At 42.8% G+C, this 24,403-nt stretch overlaps 1 protein-coding gene across 1 annotated transcript in view; it reads right to left on the bottom strand.

Moving 5' to 3' along the window:
* The window catches only part of inpp5jb (inositol polyphosphate-5-phosphatase Jb), a 50,238-nt gene that overhangs the window by 3,420 nt on the left and 22,415 nt on the right, over positions 1-24,403 (bottom strand). Inside the window, exons 5-10 of the mRNA XM_072433284.1 lie at positions 14,411-14,586; positions 13,804-13,915; positions 13,622-13,731; positions 5,899-6,100; positions 4,742-4,879; positions 4,464-4,547 (exon numbers count right to left, since the gene is read on the bottom strand). Of these exons, the coding sequence (XP_072289385.1) occupies positions 4,464-4,547; positions 4,742-4,879; positions 5,899-6,100; positions 13,622-13,731; positions 13,804-13,915; positions 14,411-14,586 (822 nt within the window). The remainder of the gene's footprint in view (positions 1-4,463; positions 4,548-4,741; positions 4,880-5,898; positions 6,101-13,621; positions 13,732-13,803; positions 13,916-14,410; positions 14,587-24,403) is intronic.

Genomic DNA, 24,403 nt, shown 5'->3' with positions numbered 1-24,403 from the left:
AACAGGGACTTCGTGTTGTCTAAAAATTCTCTGCAGTTTTTCCGACAGGCCAGACACATAAGGGATAGAAACACCCTTCCTTCTCTGTTCAGTTTCCCTTTTGTCCTGCTTCTTGGTTCTCTTCACTCTGTTGAGAGCCCAAGCGGGGTAACCACAGGCTGAGAGGGCATTTCGGACATGTTTTTCCTCTTAATTCTTGCCCTCTGAGCTGGTGGGCACACCTTGAGCTCTGTGTTGTAAGGTTCTGATCACACCCAGCTTGTGCTGTAGTGGGTGGTTGGAACCAAAGAGCAGATACTGGTCCGTGTGTGTAGGTTTCCTATATACTTCTATTTGGAGTTTCCCGTCCTCTCCTCTGATCGTGGAACAATCAAGAAAGGCCAAGCGATTCTCCTTAGCGTCTTCTCTTGTAAACCTGATATGTGGGTCCACAGCATTGATGTGATCAGAGAAGGTTTCCAGCTCTTGTTTCTTAATTGTTACAAAAGTATCATCGACATAGCGGAGCCATAGTTTTGGGGCTATGCCTGAGAATGAGGACAGTGCCTTCTTCTCAAAGTGCTCCATGTACAGGTTGGCCACTATGGGAGAGACGGGCGAGCCCATGGCACAGCCATGAATCTGTCTGTAAAATTGTCCCCGGAATTGAAAGTAAGTGGTGTTCAGACAGATGTCCAACAGTTTGCATATGTGTTCAGGTGTCAGTTTGGTCTTTTCCTGTAGGGTGGTGTCTTCCTGCAGTCTGATCCTCACTGCTGCTACTGCATCAGAGGTCGGGATGCATGATTGAGAAGAAGGCACTGTCCTCATTCTCAGGCATAGCCCCAAAACTATGGCTCCGCTATGTCGATGATACTTTTGTAACAATTAAGAAACAAGAGCTGGAAACCTTCTCTGATCACATCAATGCTGTGGACCCACATATCAGGTTTACAAGAGAAGACGCTAAGGAGAATCGCTTGGCCTTTCTTGATTGTTCCACGATCAGAGGAGAGGACGGGAAACTCCAAATAGAAGTATGTAGGAAACCTACACACGGACCAGTATCTGCTCTTTGGTTCCAACCACCCACTACAGCACAAGCTGGGTGTGATCAGAACCTTACAACACAGAGCTCAAGGTGTGCCCACCAGCTCAGAGGGCAAGAAGAAAGAGGAAAAACATGTCCGAAATGCCCTCTCAGCCTGTGGTTACCCCGCTTGGGCCCTCAACAGAGTGAAGAGAACCAAGAAGCAGGACAAAAGGGAAACTGAACAGAGAAGGAAGGGTGTTTCTATCCCTTATGTGTCTGGCCTGTCGGAAAAACTGCAGAGAATTTTTAGACAACACGAAGTCCCTGTTTATTTTAAACCAGGAAACACTTTAAGACAAAAACTGGTTCACCCTAAGGACAAGTTGCCGACTCAAAAACAGAGCAATGTAGTTTATTCGATCCAATGCAGTGAAGAAAGCTGTAAAGAACGGTACATAGGTGAGACAAAACAGCCTCTACACAAGAGGCTCTATCAGCACAGAAGAAATACTAGTTCAGGACCACAGAGTGCCGTGCATCTCCATCTTGAAGCCTCTAATCACTCGTTTGAAGACGGTGAGGTGAAGGTTTTAAGCAGGGAGAAAAGATGGTTTGAAAGAGGAGTCAAGGAAGCTATTTTTGTTAAAAAAGAAAGACCTTCTTTAAACAGAAATGGAGGGCTAAGGTTTAATCTTCCTGTTATTTATAATGGGTTACTGAACCCCTGGAAAGGTAGAGGACCAGGACCAGGACATTTAGATGCTAATCAGGTACTCAGGGTGGTTGAGCCAGGGTCTCACAAAGACAAAGAGGATTCTAATAGCCCATTAAGATTCTGAATAGGCTCGGTAGATACAAGGGGGAAGTTTCTGTTGAAACAAACAACTCGTTCTACTTCAGGAAGGCTCCTCCCAATGGGTGGGTCTTACCACAGAACAGTATAAATATCGGAGTTCTCGATCTAAATTCTTTTATTGACAATGACTCTTGGATGAGAGTCGAAACGTCTATTTTTTCAAACTGAGTCCAGATGACTACAACTGAAGCTTTTTCTACTATGGAACACGCCTGGACGAATGAGGGATTACACCGACATTGTTATCACTTATTGCAATAATTCAGGATAGTCCAGCACTGTAAACATTCTTTTAAATCCATGTGTGAATCCTCAAATTGGACTTTTTTCAAAGGCATAAAAAAATCATAAAAACAACATATGAAAGAACATATGACAAACAATACCATATAATAACACACTATTGTTTATATTAGCACTTCCTTCAATGGATCAGTTTTTATTCATTCAGCCGAACCTTTTGCCAAAACCTTTAGTGTTGAAGCCATAAATTGAGTTTAGACGTTTTGGCTGTTTATGGCTGTTTTTTTTAGATCAAAGCTCATGCGTGGCTATGCTAATTTGAATTGACCTGGGGCATTATTGATAAAGCTTGCTTGCGCACTGTAGGCCGCCCTCTGCGCCCTTTGCGGTATTTATGAAACTTGCATTAGGCCCAAACTGCCTGTAGACACTGGGAAAAGACGACACTCATGGAGAGAAGCAGAAGTGAAGAGAGTTTGAGGAACTCTTCGGTTCAGGAAATCATCAGCAAATACATAGTTTAGCCTGAAATGATTTTATTCAGCCTTTATACGCCGTCCCCTGTTTATGTTGCGCATAATCTAGAAAACCCCCCCAAAAAACATTTTTTAAAGATTTGGTCTCTCACAGTGGAAATGCACCGATGACATTTTCAGACCCCTCCATAATTTCTAAAGAGGCAGAAATCACAGGTGTCATGGTAACAGTCTGGTCTGGTGATGTATAGTTTGTCTTGTTTTATTCACGGGTTTTCTGTCTCTGCTCCTCTTGGTTTCCCCCCTCCCTCTTTGTTCTCCTCTTGGTTTCCCCCCTCCCTCCTTGTTCTCCTCTTGGTTTCCCCCCTCCCTCCTTGTTTTCCTCTCTGGTTACCGCCCCCTTGTCTCTCTGGTTACCGCCCCCTTGTCTCTCTGGTTACCGCCCCCTTGTCTCTCTGGTTACCGCCCCCTTGTCTCTCAGCTCATCACAGGCTCCTCACACCTGTGCGTGGGTTCACAGCTGTATCTGGTTGTTAATCATTGGGTGTTGTATTTTAGGTGTTTGTTTCCTCTGCTTCAGCGCGAGATTGTCTGCGTTGCCCTGTTCTGCCCCAGCATTCGAGCAGTTTGATATTTTGATTCCTGTCTGACTCTGATTTTTGCCAACTCCTCGTGATCCTGTTTGCCCTCATCGACCTCAGACCGTCCTGAGTATTCCTTCCGCCTGACCTCTGACATTGCTGTTTGCCTGTGCACTGAACCTGGAACGGACCTTGACCACGCCTCTCGCCTGCCCTCTGACACCGCTGTTGCTGGCTCTGACCACCGCTGGAAGGACCCTTCCTTGTCGTTCAGCCCTTCCCAGTGACTTTGTACATTTTCATTCTGATCCATTAAAGCATGTTATAATCATATCCTGTTTCCAGCTCTGTAATTGGCTCCGTTCTGCCGTTCGTGACAACAGGGTGTTCAAATACTTTTCCTCACTGCGTTGCAAATGATTATGAATCTCTGATTTTGCCAAAGAGTCAATATAAATGACAGTCGTCGTCATTTACGAGTCATCAACCTTTGAGTACAATTCGAACGTTATTGAACAAACCTCAATATGTATTTTTTTTCTAAAATAAAAATGCACTGTTCCAAATTATTATGCACAATACCATGTCAGTTGCAGAACTGAAAATTGACATTTGTTAAATTAGAAGAATTAGCAGGTCATATTTACTGAAATCAAACGCTATTTCAACCAAAAGTTACATTTGAACATAGGACCCTTTTATTTGATGGGAGCTTCACAATTCTTGCATCCATTGAACTTGTGAGTTTGTGGAGAGTTTCTGCTTGAATGTCTTTGCAGGACGTCAGAATATCCTCCCTTTGCAGCATGAGATGGAAAGTGTTTTGTACCATAGAAGAACTTTGTCAGTCAGAAACTCCACATGTCATTTTCACACCTTCGGGGGCCCTAAAGGTGCCGACCAGCACTCCCCCCATGATTCCAGCCTATATAGATATATGACATGGGTCTGATTGGATCGGCACGTAAAAATATAATTTTGGGACCAATTTATACATTTTGGAAGAACTACATTTTGTGGTCCCCATAAAATGTGTGGTTTTGCACACATTTCATTCCATCAGCAAAATGTACGATGTGAGGAATAACCCTAACTATTGGCCTTAGAATAAAACATTTAATAACTTTTGATGTTGCACATCAACATAAATTATTTCAACTCAAGTTGGTTTGGATCAAAGAGTTTAACAACTGATTAAAACTGGAGGCAAATTTGGACTTTGTGTGTGCAAATGGCAGCAAATTAAAAATTCTAGACATATTTTGCTCCTTTGCTCCTTATTTTGTCTCCTTTACCTGGTGCTCCTGACGCTGGAAGTCATTCTCCTCCTGTTTGGCCCACACATAGCCCACGTAGTCCTTGTGGTGTTTAAAGCCCACCTGCAGCACAATCGAGATCGAATTGTGAGTAAAACATTGGCACAACAAATGAGACAAATGGGACATTTGCTTTGAACATTGACTCTGTTGAAATCTGTTTTTCACTGTCACCGTTCAAGGCAACTGCTGTTGTGATTTTGGGCATTACAAAAATAAATCGAATTGAATTAAAACCACATGAGGCACAAGATTACCTTGTAGAGGCCAATCCAGTCCCAGGAGCTGCGCGAGTAGTTGGGGGCTAGTTTGAACTTGGTAGTGGCGTCAGCGATGCAGTTCCATTCGTCCTCTACAATCAGCGTAACCAGAGGCATATCCACTCTATAGGGGAACTGCACACACACACACACACACACACACACACACACACACACAGAGAGAACACTCAAGGGTGGGCCATATTGACTTGCTGTATATGAAAATCTAATTCTCCCCCCCATCTTATCCCAATGTCGATATTCAGTTATATTATGTCAGTCCATCAAAATTGGGCAAAAACATGTCTGTAAATGTCATGGTTGAGGTTGAAGTAGGGCAGTAGTGGCAGTAAACGACTGAAGACGCTTTGGTTTCCCCTGTGCACGTCAATTATGGCTCAAGAGTTACTTCAGTAATAGGGATTTCTTTAATGTCACTTTAATGTGTGGAGGTTCTATCCTCAGTCTGATTTTATTTAATCCATATCTATTTCACTTGATCATATTATAAGGAAATACAATAAACAATACCATAATTAGGCTGATGATACACAGTTGTACATTTCCCTCCCTTTTGGAATACTCAGAGACATACTCAGATACTATTGCAATGCATTAATAATAATAATGTCTTCTTAAAAATGTCTTCTCAAAGTCCTCGTAATCCAATACAATATTAAGATGACTCAAACTGTTGGTTGTCCAAGACACCATCGACCAACTAATCAACTAAATGAGAAAAAGTTTCATTTAGAATTGCAAAAACAGTGAATGATGAAAGCATGATTAAAAACAAAAGTACAAAAATATCATCTTATGCTTGTTTGAAAGATTCCAGCCTTTATTTTTATTGTCAGTAAGCTTTTCTTTTTGCAGACAATATTCTAATTGGGGCTAAAGTTTAGCAGTTGACTTAAAAGATTAGTCATCAAGTCAAACCGTTATTTCTATATCACGACTTTTAAAATACATTATCAAACAAATAATGGTTGAAATATGGTGACTTAACAACGAGAATATTTATGAATTAAGTGTATTATAATGCTGTTTTTGTTATCAAAAAATCATTTGGCATGCATTTTAGTCTGTATAGTCCAGAACCATTATGAGTATATCAAGTGTATTTCATAGACAAATGAGCTGCTGATTCTGACCTGCAGAGTGAAGATGGCAGACACGGGCTTGTGGTCACTGACGGAGTATTCCATGTGGCTCCTGTAGTAGGGCTGTGTGACCCGTGTGCCACTGCTCAGGCCTGAAAAGGAGCCACGTTTCCCCCCCGCCACGCCCACTGAAGTCGTGGCCCTCAAGCGCCACAGGATCCGGTCGGTCCAGGCCGGTTTGCGCTTTTTCCCGCTGCATAAGAACAGAACAGTCAGAATATATCATGGGAGCAACATTTAAGACCAGGCTTGTGGTGTCCAGAGGCTGTTGTAGATCTTTGAGTGGTTTAACTGCTCGGGTTCAAATGGAGCTTGATTTCAGAGGTACATTTCCCATGAATTTTTCCCATAAATATTCTGAAAAGGAAAACGTTTGCTCAGTTTAATCAGCTCTGTTCTCTTTAGGTCTTTAAAAATGTTTCTGAAAGTTAATAAATCACTAAGTTATTAACACATTTTCCCTTTGACCAAGTTTTTTGGTCTGAAAACAACCGTGTTAACGTCAATGATTACCACAGAGCTGCTTAGCCTGCATCATGCTTAAACTCTTATTAATTACAATTTTCCAATCCTCTAGTATCTGGGTTCTCAGACTAGATCCGCAGATTGAGACTCTTGGATGAGAGTTTAAATGTCTTGTTTTTCCAGGGTTAGTCCAGCAACAACAGAAGCTTTTACTGAGTTTAGTTGTTGACCAGAGTCTTTAACCATTTCTAACTGTGAGCCATAAAATGCAGACCACAGACATGAAGAGAGTCTTATAAGATTCATATGATTCACCCGGCAGAGACTAAACTATCTGCAGAAAAAGGACCTGTCTAGAAGCAACTGTTTCCTCCTGTCCAGAGTAAAGGAAAACCGCACTTCTAGTTAGTTTAGATCTGTCTTTTTGTCCATTTGCATTTAAATGTGAGCTTTGAACAGAATCCTATGATTAAAACATAAATGGCAAATCTAATCACAATCACAATTCTTGTCAGAAAAATCCCCAAATCATGCAGCCCTACTTCATTAGAAATTGTAGTATTATAATTTTTTAATGTGGTCCAGTAGGGCAGATAAATTATTTTAATGCACAGAAGGTTGACAAAAAACTGCACAGGAAGTGCATTTACTGTAGCTAGAATCTGCAGTAGCTTCACCTCAGTACCAAATTCACCAAAATACAGAACATGTTATCTTCTCTTTTTATAATTTTCTGGCACCTCAGTTTCAGGGGTACTTCTGAAACTTCTTATTACACAGGCTAAACCTTCTTAGCTCACTTGGCTCTAGGCTTATCAGGCTGTATTCCATGATTTGTGTTTTATAGATTAGGCTTATTTCCACAAAATCATAGGTTTCTGAATGTACTTGATTTGATACTGAAAACTCTAAAATGTACTGTGGTAAAATAATGTAGTAGACATTATCCTCCTTTTGTTGCCAATTGTGAGGTGACCACATTAGCATTAGCCAAGGCCGGGATGTAGACACCAGTCATAAAAACGGAGACAAACTCGCTGGTCTGCACTTCAAACCGAGATACTCCAAATAAAGGCTATAGCACTTCTTGAACTCTTTGACACTGTTGCATGCATATGTTTGCCAGTGTATCTGCTGCTTCATTACCTTTTATACCCCTGTGAGCTGGGATCCACATAAAAGAGCCTCTTCTGTGAAGCCTGTGCCAGTGTTCGTATATTTCTATTACTAAGTCTTGTCTACTCGAGGACCTGAGAGATTGAATTGCCATTAATGAGGAACTTGAATCAGAACTAATGACCACCTCCATCACCCGAGAATTCTCTGCTGCTAGGATTGCCATCATCTCAACTGTAAAAACTGCCAGGTTATTTGTTGTTCTCCTCTGGACTGAAACATGTAAAGAAGGAACAACAAATGCAAACGCTGTAGATCCTATTATAGGGTCTTTTGAGCCGTCTGTATAAGATAAGATAAGAGAATCCTTTATTGTCCCACATGGGGAAATTTCATTGTTGCAATGCAGGTAGATACAGAGGAAAAGAACAGATCACTGATAGGAAGTTTGAAAAACCCTCTCAGTAGAAGATCTCTTATAAACAAAAACTCAAAGACAACAACAAAGACAAAAGTGTGAGAAAAGAGGGGAGCGTTACACCAGATTGCCAGCTGGACCGGCGCCTTTGTGACGTATGAATATATACGTATAAATCGGAACATATGAACTGTATAATGTACTCAACCTCTCATCCACCAGCAGCCTCACATCCCCAACTGATTTCAGAGCCTTGGTTTTACCCAGAAGATAGAAGTCTACTGAAGCGGCAGGAAACTCCCACGGAGGGAGTGGTGGGAATCGCAGCTGGAGGTGAAAACTCTTTCTAGGTTAACGTCATTAACTCTGCTGTGCCATTACTCCTCCATGCAAAACAACCCTGCTTTGCCCTCTCACTTTCCTAACATGGAAGTAACGTTCTTACTGTCGAATGATGATTTACCCAATAATGCATGGTCATTTGTTTGCATCTTCGATATAGGGGCAGTTCACTCAGTGCTGACAATGGAGAAGTCCTGACACAACACAGCCTCAACGCTTACGACTGGATCACCTCAAGCCTTTTCAAAACTGTTGAAGCTGCTGAACTATATGCCACACTTTCATGGTCCAGCACTGATCTAATCAACACTATATAGATCTTTTTCATAGCCGTCCTACTAGCCCCCCAGTCCACCCCAGTCAAGCACTTGGTTAGCACATAAGACATATGAACGTTCCAAGTCAGCCTTGGATCCATCCACACACCCAAATATGTAAATTCCTTAACTGGTTCTTTTACTTGACCATACAGTTTAACTGCCACCTCAAAACATCTCTTCCTGGTAAAAATTAAAGCTTTTGTTTTCTCACCCGAGATCTTAAACTCCCGAGCATAAGACGCTTCCTGCATTTAGCTGCAATATGTTTAATGTTTCGCCCTCTCTTCCACACTGCTCCATCATCCGCAGTGAGCGCCCTATACTACTATCAACCTCGACAAAAACATCATTAATCATAATTAAAAATAAAATAGGACTGATCACACTGTCCCATTTTCCAAGCTCCTGTGTTCTGGAATCAGCTCCGGTCCATGTTAAAGAGGCCGACACAGTCTCTTCATTTAAGTCCAGGCTTAAAACGCTCCTCTGCTGGTTTATGGTCAGGCCAGTTAGGAACAGAAGTAAAAACCTACAGTATCAGCTCCGCTGCCCTAGGAGCAACTCTGGGTGAAGTATGGCAGCTTGAGCTCTATCCTCTGCTTCTGACTACTTATTCTATCAAACAATATTTAATATTTAATGCAATCTGTTCATTGCCTTTTCTTTTCCCATCTCCTCGAGTCCCTGGAAAAGCAATCTCTACTTCATATGAACAGTTTTTCATCTGCCTGGAAGAACTGGTTCTCCTCCTGAAGAACTGGTTCTCCTCCTGAGTGGCTCCAGCTCCACTGTCTATCTCGCATCAGCCTGTTCGTCTGTGAGAGTCAGATCCTCCTTCACTCTGGAACTCCTCCAGGTTTCTACTTTTTCCCAATGAGATTTTTTGTAGTTTTTCCTGGCCGAGAAGGAGGGTCTAAGGACAGAAGGAGGGTCTAAGGACAGAAGGAGGGTCTAAGGACAGAAGGAGGGTCTAAGGACAGAAGGAGGGTCTAAGGACAGAAGGAGGGTCTAAGGACAGGGGACCCTGGGACATTGCCCTCGTCCCTATGGACATTGTTTAAACCGTTTTTCACTGTCGCCTTCCGATGACAACCGCTGTTGTGATTTTGGACGTTACAAAAATAAATTGAATTGAATGGATATTTTTATGACAGTGCTGTCCCTACTTTACCCTGGATATATCTATGGAATAAAAAGTATTTTATCCAGTTAAAAATCCGTCCTGAAATACCCAAATTATTCAGCTTAATCATTAATCCCTCTTTCCATATCATATCATATCATATCATAGGCCTTTTCCACGTGAAAAAATACTGCAAGGATTGATTCCTTATTTGCCTATGCTTTACACACCTCTGTTTGCAGAAATATCACCGGATCCATTGTCCCCCCTTCCTTTCCTGAATCCACTCTGATACATCAACATACTTCCTTTACTTTCAACATAATACCGTAAACAATACAGTTCTCATTATCTCCATTTTCATCAGCATTATACCAACACACACCAAAGACACCTTCAACAATGACAAACCCTGGTAGGAGGCAGCAGAAGGAGGCAGCGCACAGGGCCCGTGATAGAAAGCGCTACAAAGATGCAAAGTATGGACTTAGCAGGAGGTGTTGAGAGCTAGATCACAGTACAATACGTGTCTGAAGCAGCAGTAACTAACCTGGCACTCCACCTCATCTTGCAGCATCTGGACTCCCCGGGAACCTATGCCAGGATCCTGTTTGTGGACTTTTGCTCTGCATTCAACACCATCCTCCCTGCTCTGCTCCATGCCTGATAGTACAGATCATTGCTTACCTCCTCCCATGTCAGATCCCTCAGTCCCAAATTACATTCTGCTGCCTTGACTATGAGTTGTGTTCTCTCCGATTTTAATTTCACCTCTATTGTCGAATTAATTACAGCAGTTATGACAGAGACTAACCTTTTCAAGTTAGTCGTAATCTCTTGATTTGGAACATCAGGCTCTAGTCCAGCCCCTTGGCTTTCTTGGTTTGCCTGGTTTGTTTCACCACCTCCTTTTGTATGACTGACCATTTTAGCTTCTGCATATGTGACTTTCTGCTGACCCCTGACCTGCTGGATCTCCCTTTGCATTTTTAACTCCTCACAACCCCTATAGAGGTCGTTCACGTGACGTCACACGACCGCCCCCCACGCTCCTCCAGGCTCCCCCAGGCCGTTTTGGCCATGTTGGCCGTCCTCAGTGCGTGTCCCCCTATACAAACCCATTCTATACCGCAGTCTGTCTGCTTCGATTTACGAGGAAACACGGTTCAAAGAGGCCCAAAACTTCATCAATGATATCGCATGCTTTACTATAATCACAATGGTGAAGGTTTATGTGGCAGTTGATGCAGCAACCGGGAAAATAAACTAAGACAAGTTCTATCCAATACCGAGAAACCCGGAAATAAGAGCGCTGTAGAATCAACATCAGTTTAGTCGACACTTTGTTGATCTGAAGTTCTATCGTTTGTCACTCACTCGCGCGGCAGAGAGAGCGGCGCGCGGCGGAGCTGAAAGCTGTTCAGCCCGGGGCTGGTGACCGAACCCCGGGCGTGCAGCCTCACGCACCGCTGCCTGCGCTGGAGCTCCGGAGAATAAACGCTGTAGAATAACATCAGTTTTATTCAGGCGTAGAGCCTTTGATCAAAATTGGGACTTGTGAACCATGGGACCAGTGGGCTTGGAGATATCTGGAAGAGTCGTGATTTAGGCATAAAATATGATGTGAGTTGATAAATATCGACCTCTGTGTAGCTCATCCAAGGAGTTTGTGGCCTCTGAAAGCTCTGGGGCCGCCATCATTTACGTTTGCGATCACTTTTCACGCTCTATCAGTGCAAAGGAACGCAACTCTGGACGGACAAGGGGCGGCAACGTATGACAAGGGGGCGGCAACGTATGACAAGGGGGCGGCAACGTATGACAAGGGGGCGGCAACGTATGACAAGGGGGCGGCAACGTATGACAAGGGGGCGGCAACGTATGACAAGGGGGCGGCAACGTATGACAAGGGGCGGCAACGTATGACAAGGGGGCGACAACGTATGACAAGGGGGCGGCAACGTATGACAAGGGGGCGGCAACGTATGCGATCAGGTGGTTTTGTGACGTCGTGAATGAGCTCTATAGGCTACATTGTGATCCCCTCCACAGTATCTGTCGCCCACATTCAGAATAACCATGATCCTCTCCACATCTAGCGCATCTACGTTTTCCTTTACACACCTTTGCTGTATGGCCAGACCTCTGGCATTTGTAGCAACAAACTGGAGCGAATACATATTCTCAAACATTATAGCTTAGAAAGCCCAAATACACCTTCTCTGGCAAAATATGTGCTGGTTAAAGGAACTATTAATGGAAAGGTTTTTGCTCTGTTTAATGTGTAGACTAGACATAGAGTGATGTCACCTTCTATACAGATATTATGGACCTGGTTGAAAACCACTCTGAGGGAACCCTAATCTCTAGGTTGGACGTGTCAAGTTTGACACGTCCAACCTACATTGGAAGTGTCAAACTTGAGAGGCACTGGAGGAACAATTGGTAGGATTAATGAAAACTATAGGACTGATTGAGGAGGGAGATGAACCCTAGAGCATGCCAGAATATATTTTTTTTTGTGTGCCAGAGGTGCAGACTAGAAAATTAGGAGCTGAAATAACAGTGTTGGAAATACAGGGTGCAATCAAGAAATTGAGGAACGGTGGATCTCCGGGAAGAGACGGGTTCACCTCGGAGTGGTATAACGTTCTCAAAGACACACTTAAGCTTGGATAAGATAAGATAAGATATTCCTTTATTGTCCACACATGGGGAAATGTCATTGATACAACGCAGTAGATACAGAGGAAAAAGACATAACAGATTATTCTTATTAGAAGAACTCTTACAAACAAAAACTCCTATAGACAAAACGTCCCATTTCCCAACAAGGGATGGGGGGGAAAAAAATTATAAAATTTAAATATAATATGAAATTATACTTCCATGAAAATTCTGTGCAGATATGAGACATGCGGAGGGCAGTGGAGAAGACGTTGGCAGTAATTATACTCTGTGCGGGTTTAATGTGGTGCAGACAGTAGAAATCTGAGCTAGCTGATATGAAATCCCATTAATTTCGCGGAAGAAGTGCGAGGGGCAAAAATGACAACATTTCACAACAAGCATAAATCTACCTTTACTCCTCTGCTTTCAACATATAACTGGGCACTTAAAAAACTATGCCATGACTGTTTTTTTTTTGTATTTTTGATTAGTTGATGTCTGCATGTGTTGTATAGATATCCTGAGAACGCAAACTGTGAGGTCCATTAGGCGTATGGTCAGTTTGTCAGCTGTCGAGTGGCTAAAGCAGGCCTTTCAGCAGATCCCATGTACAGTTCACAATGGTTAGTCAGCGCACTACATTATACAGTATTGCAAATAATTAAAAACAGACTCATCCATACTGTGGCCACACTGACAAGCCTTGAAATCATTATTTTTACGCCCCTGTCAACATGACAAGTACCAATCATTTGGTACCTGTCATGGCTAATTCTGAATCAGTCACAAGTGTTTTATTGATGTGTTCATTTGGCTTCATGCTGTCGCTGCAACATTAAAGACACAGTGGACACGGTGGTCTGTCCTCGTCTCCACCTCAGTCACAGTGAAGACAAGTGCTACATACACTTCCTCATATTTCCACGTTTGATTAGCTTTTGGGTGAATTTTTGTTTGTTTCGTTATTGGTCATGATTATCATGGAGAAATATCACGATTTTACGATTATTCACAATTATCAGAAAAAGTACGGAAACATTTATATTGTACAATAATCGTCGTCTGTAGTGTAGCGCGCCCAGTTTGTGCAGAGGAATGGCTTTGGGCATGTTCACCGTGCTGTTTTTGCCTATTAAAAATATATTACCGCGAAAAATTTGCGTCGGTCACTATGTCCAGAGCCTTTTGGAGTCGGTCAAAACTGATTTTTGCGTCGGTCATTGACCGTGTCCGACCCGTAATTTCGAGGCTTGCACTGACCTGGTGTCATATGTGTCTGTGCCCACATCAAACTTGTATGTGGGGGGGAACTTGAGTGGCCCCTCCTGAAAGCCCTCCAGCACCGTCTCACTGTCTTTGGCCATGTTCAGCTGCAAAGAGGACACAGTGTGAGCACCAACACTTGTCCTCTGCTGGTTTTATACTGGCAGGCTGCGTTCTACCTGATCCTTCTCCCACAGAGTCGAGTACTTATTGTTGTCTATGGCTGATTTCACCACCTGCATCTCCAGGTCATCAATGCGAAAGTTCAGGTCCCCAAACCAGAACACCACACTGTAAAAAAACAACAACATGAAAATTAAAAACAATATCATTTTAGAATTGATACAATAATTGTATCCTCTTTTTTTCCGTAAGAGAACGTAATGAATGACTTAAATAAGACCAACACAATATTAGATACATTTAGTGTAAAATATTCTTTCCCACATTTTAATTTTTTAATGACTCACTGAGACGAAAGCACGTGTACTGCTTCTGTGATTGGCCGAAACCCCATGTGAATTGGGTTTGTTTTGGTCCTTCTTCCAGTTTGCGCTAGGGTTAGCTCCGCGCTAGCAGCCGCTGGGGCTGGCTAGCGCCCACATTCTACCACATAACTACATTCTAATCGCGTACGTTGCGATTAGCAAATCGCGTTTGATCACATCGCAATTTAATCGCAAATGCAATTAATTGTTCAGCCCTAATACACAATATGTATGAATATACATATTCATACACGTGAGAGAGAGGGACTTTATCCAGATATTGGAGGTGTGCACTCACTCATGGTCCAGGACTCCGGTGGCAGCCTGGCCCTCAAACTGCTGCTGCTGCAGAATGCTCTCGAAGTCCTCCATGCGCTGCTCGGAGTTCTCCATGTGTGCGGGGAGGTGGCAGTTCAGGAAGCACACAGTGTGGCCAAACACAGACATGCGTGCACTCACTCCACCTTTGTTTCCCTGGACAAGAGGCAGAGACAGGCCAGTTAAGACACACTGTCCTCCAAAGCACCTGTCCATTCACTTTCAGATTGTTCTTCACTGAATGTTGCTTTCATTGTGTGTAGCCCTAAACTTAATGTAATACATATTATGCTTTTCCCCCAGGTTCTTAGAATTGAATTGTAACAAAAGATCATCGATCATCATTTTACCTTTTGATGATTTTAAACCAAAATACTGAAACAGGCCCATTCATGGTAACAGTTCACTATAAGAAGCAGCATATTATCATTTACATGTTTTTATTTTGGAGACGTTGCTAAACCACATTTTAGAGCCCTTCATGTGTCACTTTGTCAAATAATCACAACTAGGTACAGGGATGTGGGCAGGGATGGGGCCTCGAGCCATCGAGCCTCAGTTACAGAACAATACGGGATTACTCAAACTTTGAGTAATCTAATGGAGAGGAAACATGGTAGTAACAAGGCTAAAAGCTAATTAGGCCCAAGCCCCAGCAGGGCAGAGGGCCTATTGCTCCCGCAACGCTGCCGAATGCAACTGTCTGACCAAACATGCGGGCGCAGCCCGCATGTTTGGTACCCGCGTAGCCCATTCACTCATTGTTGAAAACAGCAGCGCGAAGCGCTGCATTCCTCCAAAAACAATCCTGGCATCGACCCGTACGCGAGAACCCATGCCGCAGGCATGGGCCATGCTTGTTTCTGCTCAAATCAATGGAAGTCTATGGGGAGTGGGCGGGGCATCCCCACGAAATAGGGAGTGACGAGCGCGTAAGCGCTCGTAATGATGATTCCACCCCATGGCGGCATGGGGAAGGCTTAGAGCTTTCAAACGATGTATAATTTGTTGTTATAGTGCAAATGGCTATATTGTTTTTGCTAAAAATATTATTAGGCCCGAGCGCCACAAGCTGGCGAGAGGCCTATTAATCTCGTAAGGCCGTGCGAAAAATTGAACATTATTACTGTATAGAGGGCCAAAAACACAAAGTGGGCGGAGCCCACTCAAAATTATCGAAAGTACCCGTCAGTGACCAGGGACCCACACCATGAGGTAGGAAAGCGCGAGCGCGTTCCGAAAATGTATAGTTTATGATATTTGAAAAATGGGAAACATTGTTTTCGCATCGGAATATTATTCTTTCTTTCTTTCTTCTTCTTCTTCTTCTTCTCGGGACCAACCCCCCTATTTTTCACCCAGTGAACATTGACGAAAAGTCACAAAAATTTGCACACCTCTAAAAATCGTGCCTCTCTACATTCTGGCTATTTCCCTTTTCTAAAATAAAAAAAATTGGCGCGTCAGCGCCACCAAATGTACCAAAAATGCATTGAGAGATGGGAAATGACCCAAAAAAAATCTGATCGTAGAATCATGAAATTTGGCGCAGAGGTAGATGGTGACAAGAGAAGTAAAAAATATTATTACGGCAACGCCGTCCCCCGAACCAAATGTCGGCCATATTGCTTCAAAAATGGCTAAACATGACTTCGGAGTTTTTCCAAACGTCGTACTTTTACGAACTCCTCCCAGGGCGTTGGCCCTAAAAAGCTGAAATTTGGTGAAAATGCTACTGAGGAGTGGGACATCAAAAGTTATCCAAATTACATTGATACCTCTCACGGTCTCGGTGCGGCGAAGCCGCAAACTGTAGCTAGAATTTCAGAAATCTCCCATATTTAAAATTTCTGCCGTTTGCGCAGATAAAGTCCGAATTGCGTCAAATTAGAATCAGTTGTTAAACTCTTTGCCCTAAACCTACTTGAAGTGAAATAAATTCATTTGGCGCCACAGCGCCCCCTACAGCTTTTATATGGAGGTTAAATGTTTAGTTTTGCGAAATTATATGAAATTTGACACACAACTCAATTTTGGCATCCCCATCAAAAAAGTCAATGAGACCCATGTCATAATTGTTATGGCGTTGCCGTAACGATGATCGAAACCTTTCATGTTATTCCAATGGGGAAATCGCCAGAACATGTTTACACTTTAGACTTTCACAAACTCCTCCCAGGGCGTTAGACATATTAACCTGAAATTTGGTGAGACTCATCTTCAGGACCATCAAAAGTTATCCACATTTTCATTCAAAGAGTCACGGTGTCTGTGCGGCAAAGCCGCACATTTTGCCAAGAATTCAAAATAAAATAGCTTTTTGATGGTAAAACAAAGGGGAGAAGATGTGACAGCGTCACAGATTCAGCAGTAGGCGTAATAAAAGGACAATTGGGGCACGTTAGCGCCCCCTCCTCTTGCGGCGTGGCGGCGGTGTGGCGGCGGCGTGGCGGCGGCGTGGCGGCGGCGTGGCGAGGGCCGATCATTGCCGCTTGCGGCTATATTTATTATTATTTTTCTTGTTCTTCTTCAGCGCTTTGAACTCTAATTTGACCCCCTGAACATGCTCAAAAACTCACCAAACTTTGCCCAAAATTCAGAATCGGCGAAAAATTTTGTTTTTTCTGGGCCATTTTTTTTTTCCTAAAAAAATGGCGCGACAGCGCCACCGACAAAAGTCAAAATACATTGCGCCTATGGGAGACGCCCCGAGGTCAACTTTGTCGTAAAGCTACGAAATTCGGAACACGCATTCCTCTTGTGAGGACAAAAAACAAATATTATTGTGGCCACGCCCCCAGACTTACCCTATGGCCGCCATCTTCCTTTGAAAATGAAAACACGCTGAGTTAGCCATTTTGTTCACGTCAAACTTTGACGAACTCCTCCTAGGGCGTTTTGCCCACTGACTTCAAAATCGGCGTACGTCCTCTGGACAAGTGGGGCATCTAAAGTTATCAAATTTTTTGAGATACCTTTTACGGTCTGTGTGCGGTGCAGCCGCAAAGTTGGACAACTTATTTTGGAATATTGCAGATCTAAAAATTGCTCCCATTTGATCAAAACGAGTCCGATTTGGACCAAATTTGAATCAGTTGTTAAACTATCCAGTTTGGACCAGTTTAGGATGACAAAATTGAAATGGGCGTGATAGCGCCCCCTACAGAGTGACCTTTAAATTAACATTGAAGGTCAAAAATTAGTTTTACCAAAATTGTCTAAACTTTACCCAAAATTCTATTTTGCCGTCCCGATCACAAAAGCCAATCACAAAAATGCCTAAATGTTTACGGCGTAGTCGTAGCGATGACAGAAACCTCCCATGTTATCCCTATGGGAAAACCGCAAAATCTCTCAAATTACCATATTTTTATGTTTTACACTTTAACAAACTCCTCCTAGGGCGATTGTCCGATCAAACTCATATTTGGGGAAAATCATCTATACAAACGGGGCATCAAAAGTTATCCATATTTTGATTTTAAGTGCTACGGTCTCTGTGCCGTGGAGCTGCAAATATACTGTCACAAATGGGAAAAACGCCAAATCTTTGAAATGTTCACATTTGTGACTGACCGTGGCTAAACCAGTTACATGTCTACCCGGAGACATTGAGTTATTCTGAAAGTGTGAATTCAAAGCTTTCCAATGATGTCTCACTCATGTAGATCTGATAATATTTGAGTAAGTTGTGGTCATTTGAATGTATACAACTCTCAAACCCATTCACTGAGAAAACGGGGCTCAAAGTTTCTCACCGGAGTGAGCCCAGAGTCACAGGGGGGCTTATTTGCATCTCATTGAGATAAGCCCTCCCCCCTGTCACACTGACACCACCTTCCCCCTACAGCTGTCACTGAAGACTCAAGAGGAGTGTTGTTATTGATGGTAACTGGACTTGAATCAGAATTAGAAGTTACTATATTAAAATGGAAATACTTGGATTACAAAAGGCCCTGAATAGAATCAAAGAATCAGAATCAGAATAGGGTTCATTGCATTTGCCGATAAACATAATTCACAGGTGATTCATTCAATACAAACAACAAAAGATAAGATAAGATAAGATAGCCTTTAATGTTACAACGCAGTAGATACAGGGGGAAAGGACAGTAACTTATAGGAAGTTTAAAAAACACTCTTAATAGAAGAACTCTTATAAACAGATGCCAGGGCCAGGTATACGAACTGCAACGGGTCCATGGCTTTAATATATTTGAGATATGAGATATGAGATAATAGATATGATATGTACACCACCAGAGTCCAATTACATCAGAGATCACATCCTCATCCTCTTCTTCATCTGTGTACTCTTCTGTGCTGTGACTCTCGGCTCTTGGCATCAAAGCTGTAAACAAATAACAGGACATTTAAGAAATGGCTAACTATTTCACATAAAACACTCATTAACTATATATTTTTTAACACAATGTGAGAGTTTCAATATAAATACCTGAAGTGCTGATAACTCTTGATCTTTGGAAGCCGTCTGAAGAAGGGACTCAGATGCTTCTGCCAGTCGAAGTTCTTGACAAACACTTTGCCATCCGCCGTTCCAACAAGCTGTGGGATATTGAGGTGAGACGTTGGCGGTGAGGGTCCGAAAGACAGCACATTAGATTCTGTTGTAGAGATCTGTGTGTGGCCTGCAGCTTCTGATGTGTGGGAGAAGCTGTTTCCACAGTGATCTGAAGCTTGATTTGCAAACTGCAGGCTCACCTGAAAAACAGATGTTACTTATGGTTAATTATACTCTAATCATTAAAACATGAAAATCACCAAAATAATGTTCTACACTTACCACGCTCCTTAGCAGACTTCACGTAGAGACAGGTCATGTCAGTCAGGGTGTCTTTGCCAATTCTGAAAAGGGGGATAAAAGGATTAGGGTTAACAGTAATATGGGAATAACACGCTTCACAGATAACAGTTCACATTGTGACGTTAACGGTGTATTTAAGATGCAAAACGCGGAGATATTGGGACATCTGCCCTCGGCTAGCGGGGGTTTGCTAGCTCACTTGAGATAACACTGCTCGTAAAAGCAAAACACTTGCAGAACAGCACACCAAAACATAAACATACACTCGAGTTTAAAACCGGCGCACATTAAAGTGATTAAAAGCGGGTGTTTTAGTCGCAAAGCTTACCTGGTTCAGCCGTCCTGTTGTCTCTCCCAACACCGTGCACAGAGACACACACAGGAAGCTGATAATGGCCAGGCAAGCGCGTGATTGGTTCGAGTGACGCAGTGCGTGCGTGACGTGCAACATACGTAAGCCACGTGACCAGAAGTGGTATCTGGAGTTGTAGTTTTTTTCTCTTCCCACGCCGAAAAATAACTCGATAACATAGCAAAGTTTAGCTAACAACTTAGCTCCGAATAGCTGCGTTTAGCTCCGGGCTGTGGGGCTAACAGCCGGTTTAGCACCATAAAACACACACAAAGCACGACCCACACAACCCACGGGCCAACCCACGCCGAAAAATAACCCGATAACATGGTGATAACAGCAAGTAGTCACATTAAGCCCGTATTGCAGAGTGCACTGAAGCAACATGTTAGCTTAGCATTAGCTCCACCGGAGCAGACAAGTAAGATTCTAAAGTGATCACGAGACCGCCTTAAAACACAGCGTTAAAGCAATAATTTAGTAGTAAAGTAAAAGTGTACCTGAGTAAACAGTTCCGTTGCAATGTAGTCCAGGAAATGTAAGCTCTGAAGACTGTGCTCTGCAGACGGTCTGGAGTAATGAGAGGAAAACACAGAGAGCACGCAGCTGCCATGCGGATCACAGCTGATTGGTGGAAAATGTAAAAAATACGTTGGCTAGAAAAAGGTGACGCCCCCCAGGAGAGCAGGAAAAAGACCCCAAAACTCCACATTTTTAACAGCTTAATGTATATGTTTAAGACAACCAATAGTGTTATCTGAAGCACACAGGGGCTTATTCATAACTTCAACTAGCACATTCTGCAAAAAAATGAAAATCACAAATTTGGGGGAAAAAAAGTAAAGTGCTGGTTTTCTCAGTTTCACTGAACATGGTTCGACAATTGCGGCGGCGGGGCACATTTACGCTTCACACTTTAACAAACTCCTCCTAGTGCGTTTGGCCCACCGATCTCAAAATCGGTGTACCTCCTCTAGACAAGTGGGGCATCTAAAGTTATTTAAATTTTATGTATAACATTTACGGTCTCTGTGCAGCTGAGCCGCAAACTTTTCGCAGAATTCGGACTATTTGGCCTTCAGAGTGGCCTATAAACAAGAGTTTTTCCAAATGACATGACATTTTGCACACAATTCTCATTTGCAATCCCCAAATTAAAAGTATGGGAGCCAAAGTCATATTTGGTAAAGCGTAGCCGTAGCGATGACAGAAACATCCCATGTTATCCCTATGGGGAAACCGCAAAATCTCTAAAATGACCACATTTTTACACTTCACACTTTAACAAACTCCTCCTAGGGCGAAAGCCCGATCAAGTTCATATTTGGGGAGAATCATCTACACAAGCGGGGCATCAAAATGTATCCATATTCTGATTTTAAGTACTAGGGTCTCTGTGCGGTAGAGCCGCAAATATATGTCACAAATGGGAAAAACGCCAAATCCTTGAAATGTTCACATTTATGCTTCACACTTTAATGAACTCCTCTGTGGGCAATAGCTCAATCAAGCTCATATTTTGGGAAAATCATCTACACAAGCGGAGCATCAAAAGTTATCCATATTTTTATTCCAAGTGTCACGGTCTCTGTGCGCTGGAGCCGCACTTTCGACCCACATTTGTGTTCATTTGCACTGGTTTAGCACAGCATTGTACATGTACAATGTGTCGCTGTCTTAGTTCTTAGACAATTACGTTAGCGCCATCTCTGTAAAATGCAGAGAGCAGAGTCGGAAGGCCGGCGGCCCGCGAGGGCCGTTGGATGCCGCTTGCGGCTTTAATTTTTATTATTAGGCCCGAGCCCCAGCAGGGCGGAGGGCCTATTGCTCCCGCAACGCCCCGAGGTCAACTTTGACGTAAAGCTACGAAATTCGGGACACGCATTCCTCTCGTGAGGACAAACAAAAAAAATCATTGTGGCCACGCCCCCAGACTTACCCTATGGCCGCCATCTTCCTTTGAAAATGAAAACACGCTGTGTTAGCCATTTTGTTCACGTCAAACTTTGACGAACTCCTCCTAGGGCGTTTTGCCCACCAACTTCAAAATCGGCGTACGTTCTCTGGACAAGTGGGGCATCTAAAGTTATCCAATTTTTTGAGATACCTTTAACGGTCTGTGTGCGGCGCAGCCGCAAAGTTGGACAACTTATTTTGGAATATTGCAGATCTAAAAATTGCTCCCATTTGATCAAAACCAGTCCGATTAGGACCAAATTTGAATCAGTTGTTAAACGTTCTAGTTTGGACCAGTTTAGGCTGACAAAATTGAAATGGGCGCGATAGCGCCCCCTACAGAGTGACCTTTAAATTAACATTGAAGGTCAAAAATTAGTTTTACCAAAATTTTCTAAACTTTACCCAAAATTCTATTTTGGCGTCCCGATCAAAAAAGCCTATCAGACAAATGCCTTAATTTTTACGGCGTAGTCGTAGCGATGACATAAATCTCCCATGTTATCCCTATGGGAAAACCGCTAAATCTCTCGAATATCCACATTTTTCTGTTTCAAACTTTGACGAACTCCTCCTAGTGCGTTTTACCCACCAACCTCAAAATCGGTGTACGTCCTCTAGACAAGTGGGGCATCTAAAGTTATCCAAATTTTAAGGATAGCTTTTAAGGTCTCTGTGCGACGGAGCCTCAAACGTTTCCCAGAATTCTGACTATTTGGCCTTCAGAGTGGCCTATAAACAATAGTTTTTCCAAATGACATGATATTTTGCACAAAATTCTAATTTGCCATCCTGATCATAAAAGTATGAGAGACAAAGTCATATTTTGTACAGCGTAACCGTAGCCATGACAGAAATATCCCATGTTATCCTTATGGGAAAATCGCGAAATCCCTCAAATCACCACATTTTTACGCTTCACACTTTAACAAACTCCTCCTAGGGCGATTGTCCGATCAAACTCATATTTAGGGAAAATCATCTATACAAGCGGGGCATCAAAAGCTATCCATATTTTTATTCTAAGTGCTACGGTCTCTGTGTGGCGGACCCGCAAATATATGTCAGAAATGGGAAAACAGCGAAATCTCTAAAATGACCACATTTTTACGCTTCACACTTAAACAAACTCCTCCTAGTGCGATTGCCCGATCAAGCTCATATTTGGGGGAAATCATCTACACAAGGGAAGCATCAAAAGTTAGTCATATTTGGATTCTAAGTGCTACGGTCTCTGTGCGGCGGAGCAGCAAATTTGACTGACACTTGTGTTGATTTCCACTGGATTGGCCATGTCCAATGTGTCTCCGTCTGTCAAGTTCTTTTTTTAATTCAACACAATAAGGGCGCCATCTTTATCAAGTCGAAAGCGCAGAGTCGGAAGGCCGGCGGCCCGCGAGGGCCGTTGGATGCCGCTTGCGGCTTTAATTTTTCTTGTTCTTCTTCAGCGCTTTGATCTCTAATTTGACCCCCTGAACATGCTCAAAAACTCACCAAACTTTGCCCAAAATTCAGAATCGGCGAAAAATTTTGTTTTTTCTGGGCCATTTTTTTTTTCGTTAAAAAATGGCGCGACAGCGTCACCGACAAAAGTCAAAATACATTGCGCCTATGGGAGACGCCCCGAGGTCAACTTTGGCGTAAAGCTACGAAATTCGGGACACGCATTCCTCTCGTGAGGACAAAAAAAAAATATTATTGTGGCCACGCCCCCAGACTTACCCTATGGCCGCCATCTTCCTTTGAAAATGAAAACACGCTGTGTTAGCCATTTTGTTCACGTCAAACTTTGACGAACTCCTCCTAGGGCGTTTTGCCCACCGACTTCAAAATCGGCGTACGTCCTCTGGACAAGTGGGGCATCTAAAGTTATCCAATTTTTTGAGATACCTTTTACGGTCTGTGTGCGGCGCAGCCGCAAAGTTGGACAACTTATTTTGGAATATTGCAGATCTAAAAATTGCTCCCATTTGATCAAAACGAGTCCGATCAGGACCAAATTTGAATCAGTTGTTAAACTTTCTAGTTTGGACCAGTTTAGGCTGACAAAATTTAAATGGGCGCTATAGCGCCCCCTACAGAGTGACCTTTAAATTAACATTGAAGGTCAAAAATTAGTTTTACCAAAATTGTCTAAACTTTACCCAAAATTCTATTTTGCCATCCCGATCACAAAAGCCAATCACAAAAATGCCTAAATTTTTACGGCGTAGTCGTAGCAATGACAGAAACCTCCCATGTTATCCCTATGGGAAAACCACAAAATCTCTCAAATTACCACATTTTTATGTTTTACACTTACAACAAACTCCTCCTAGTGCGTTTTGCCCACCGACTTCTAAATCGATGTACGTCCTCTAGACATGTTGGGCATCTAAAGTTATCCAAATTTTAAGGATAACTTTTACGGTTTCTGTGCGACGGAGCCACAAACTTTACCCAGAATTTGGACTATTTGGCCTTCAGAGTGACCTATAAACAATAAAGTTTTTCCAAATAACATGACATTTTGCACTAAATTCTAAATTGCCATCCTGATCATAAAATTATGACAGCAAAAGTCATATTTTGTACGGCGTAACCGTAGCGATGACAGAAACATCCCATGTTATCCTTATGGGAAAATTGCAACATCGCTCAAATCACCACATTTTTACGCTTCACACTTTAACGAACTCCTCCTAGGGCGATTGTCCGATCAAACTCATATTTGGGGAAAATCATCTACACAAGCGGGCCATCAAAACTTATCCATATTTTGATTCTAAGTGCTACGGTCTCTGTGTGGCGGACCCGCAAATATATGTCACAAATGGGAAAACAGCGAAATCTCTAAAATG

This window comes from Eucyclogobius newberryi, unplaced genomic scaffold, assembly GCF_026437365.1.
Source record: "Eucyclogobius newberryi isolate DKJ021-1_F unplaced genomic scaffold, fEucNew1.0.hap1 SCAF_6, whole genome shotgun sequence".
NCBI lineage: Eukaryota > Metazoa > Chordata > Actinopteri > Gobiiformes > Gobiidae > Eucyclogobius > Eucyclogobius newberryi.
This window is presented reverse-complemented; position numbering and strand designations above follow the sequence as displayed.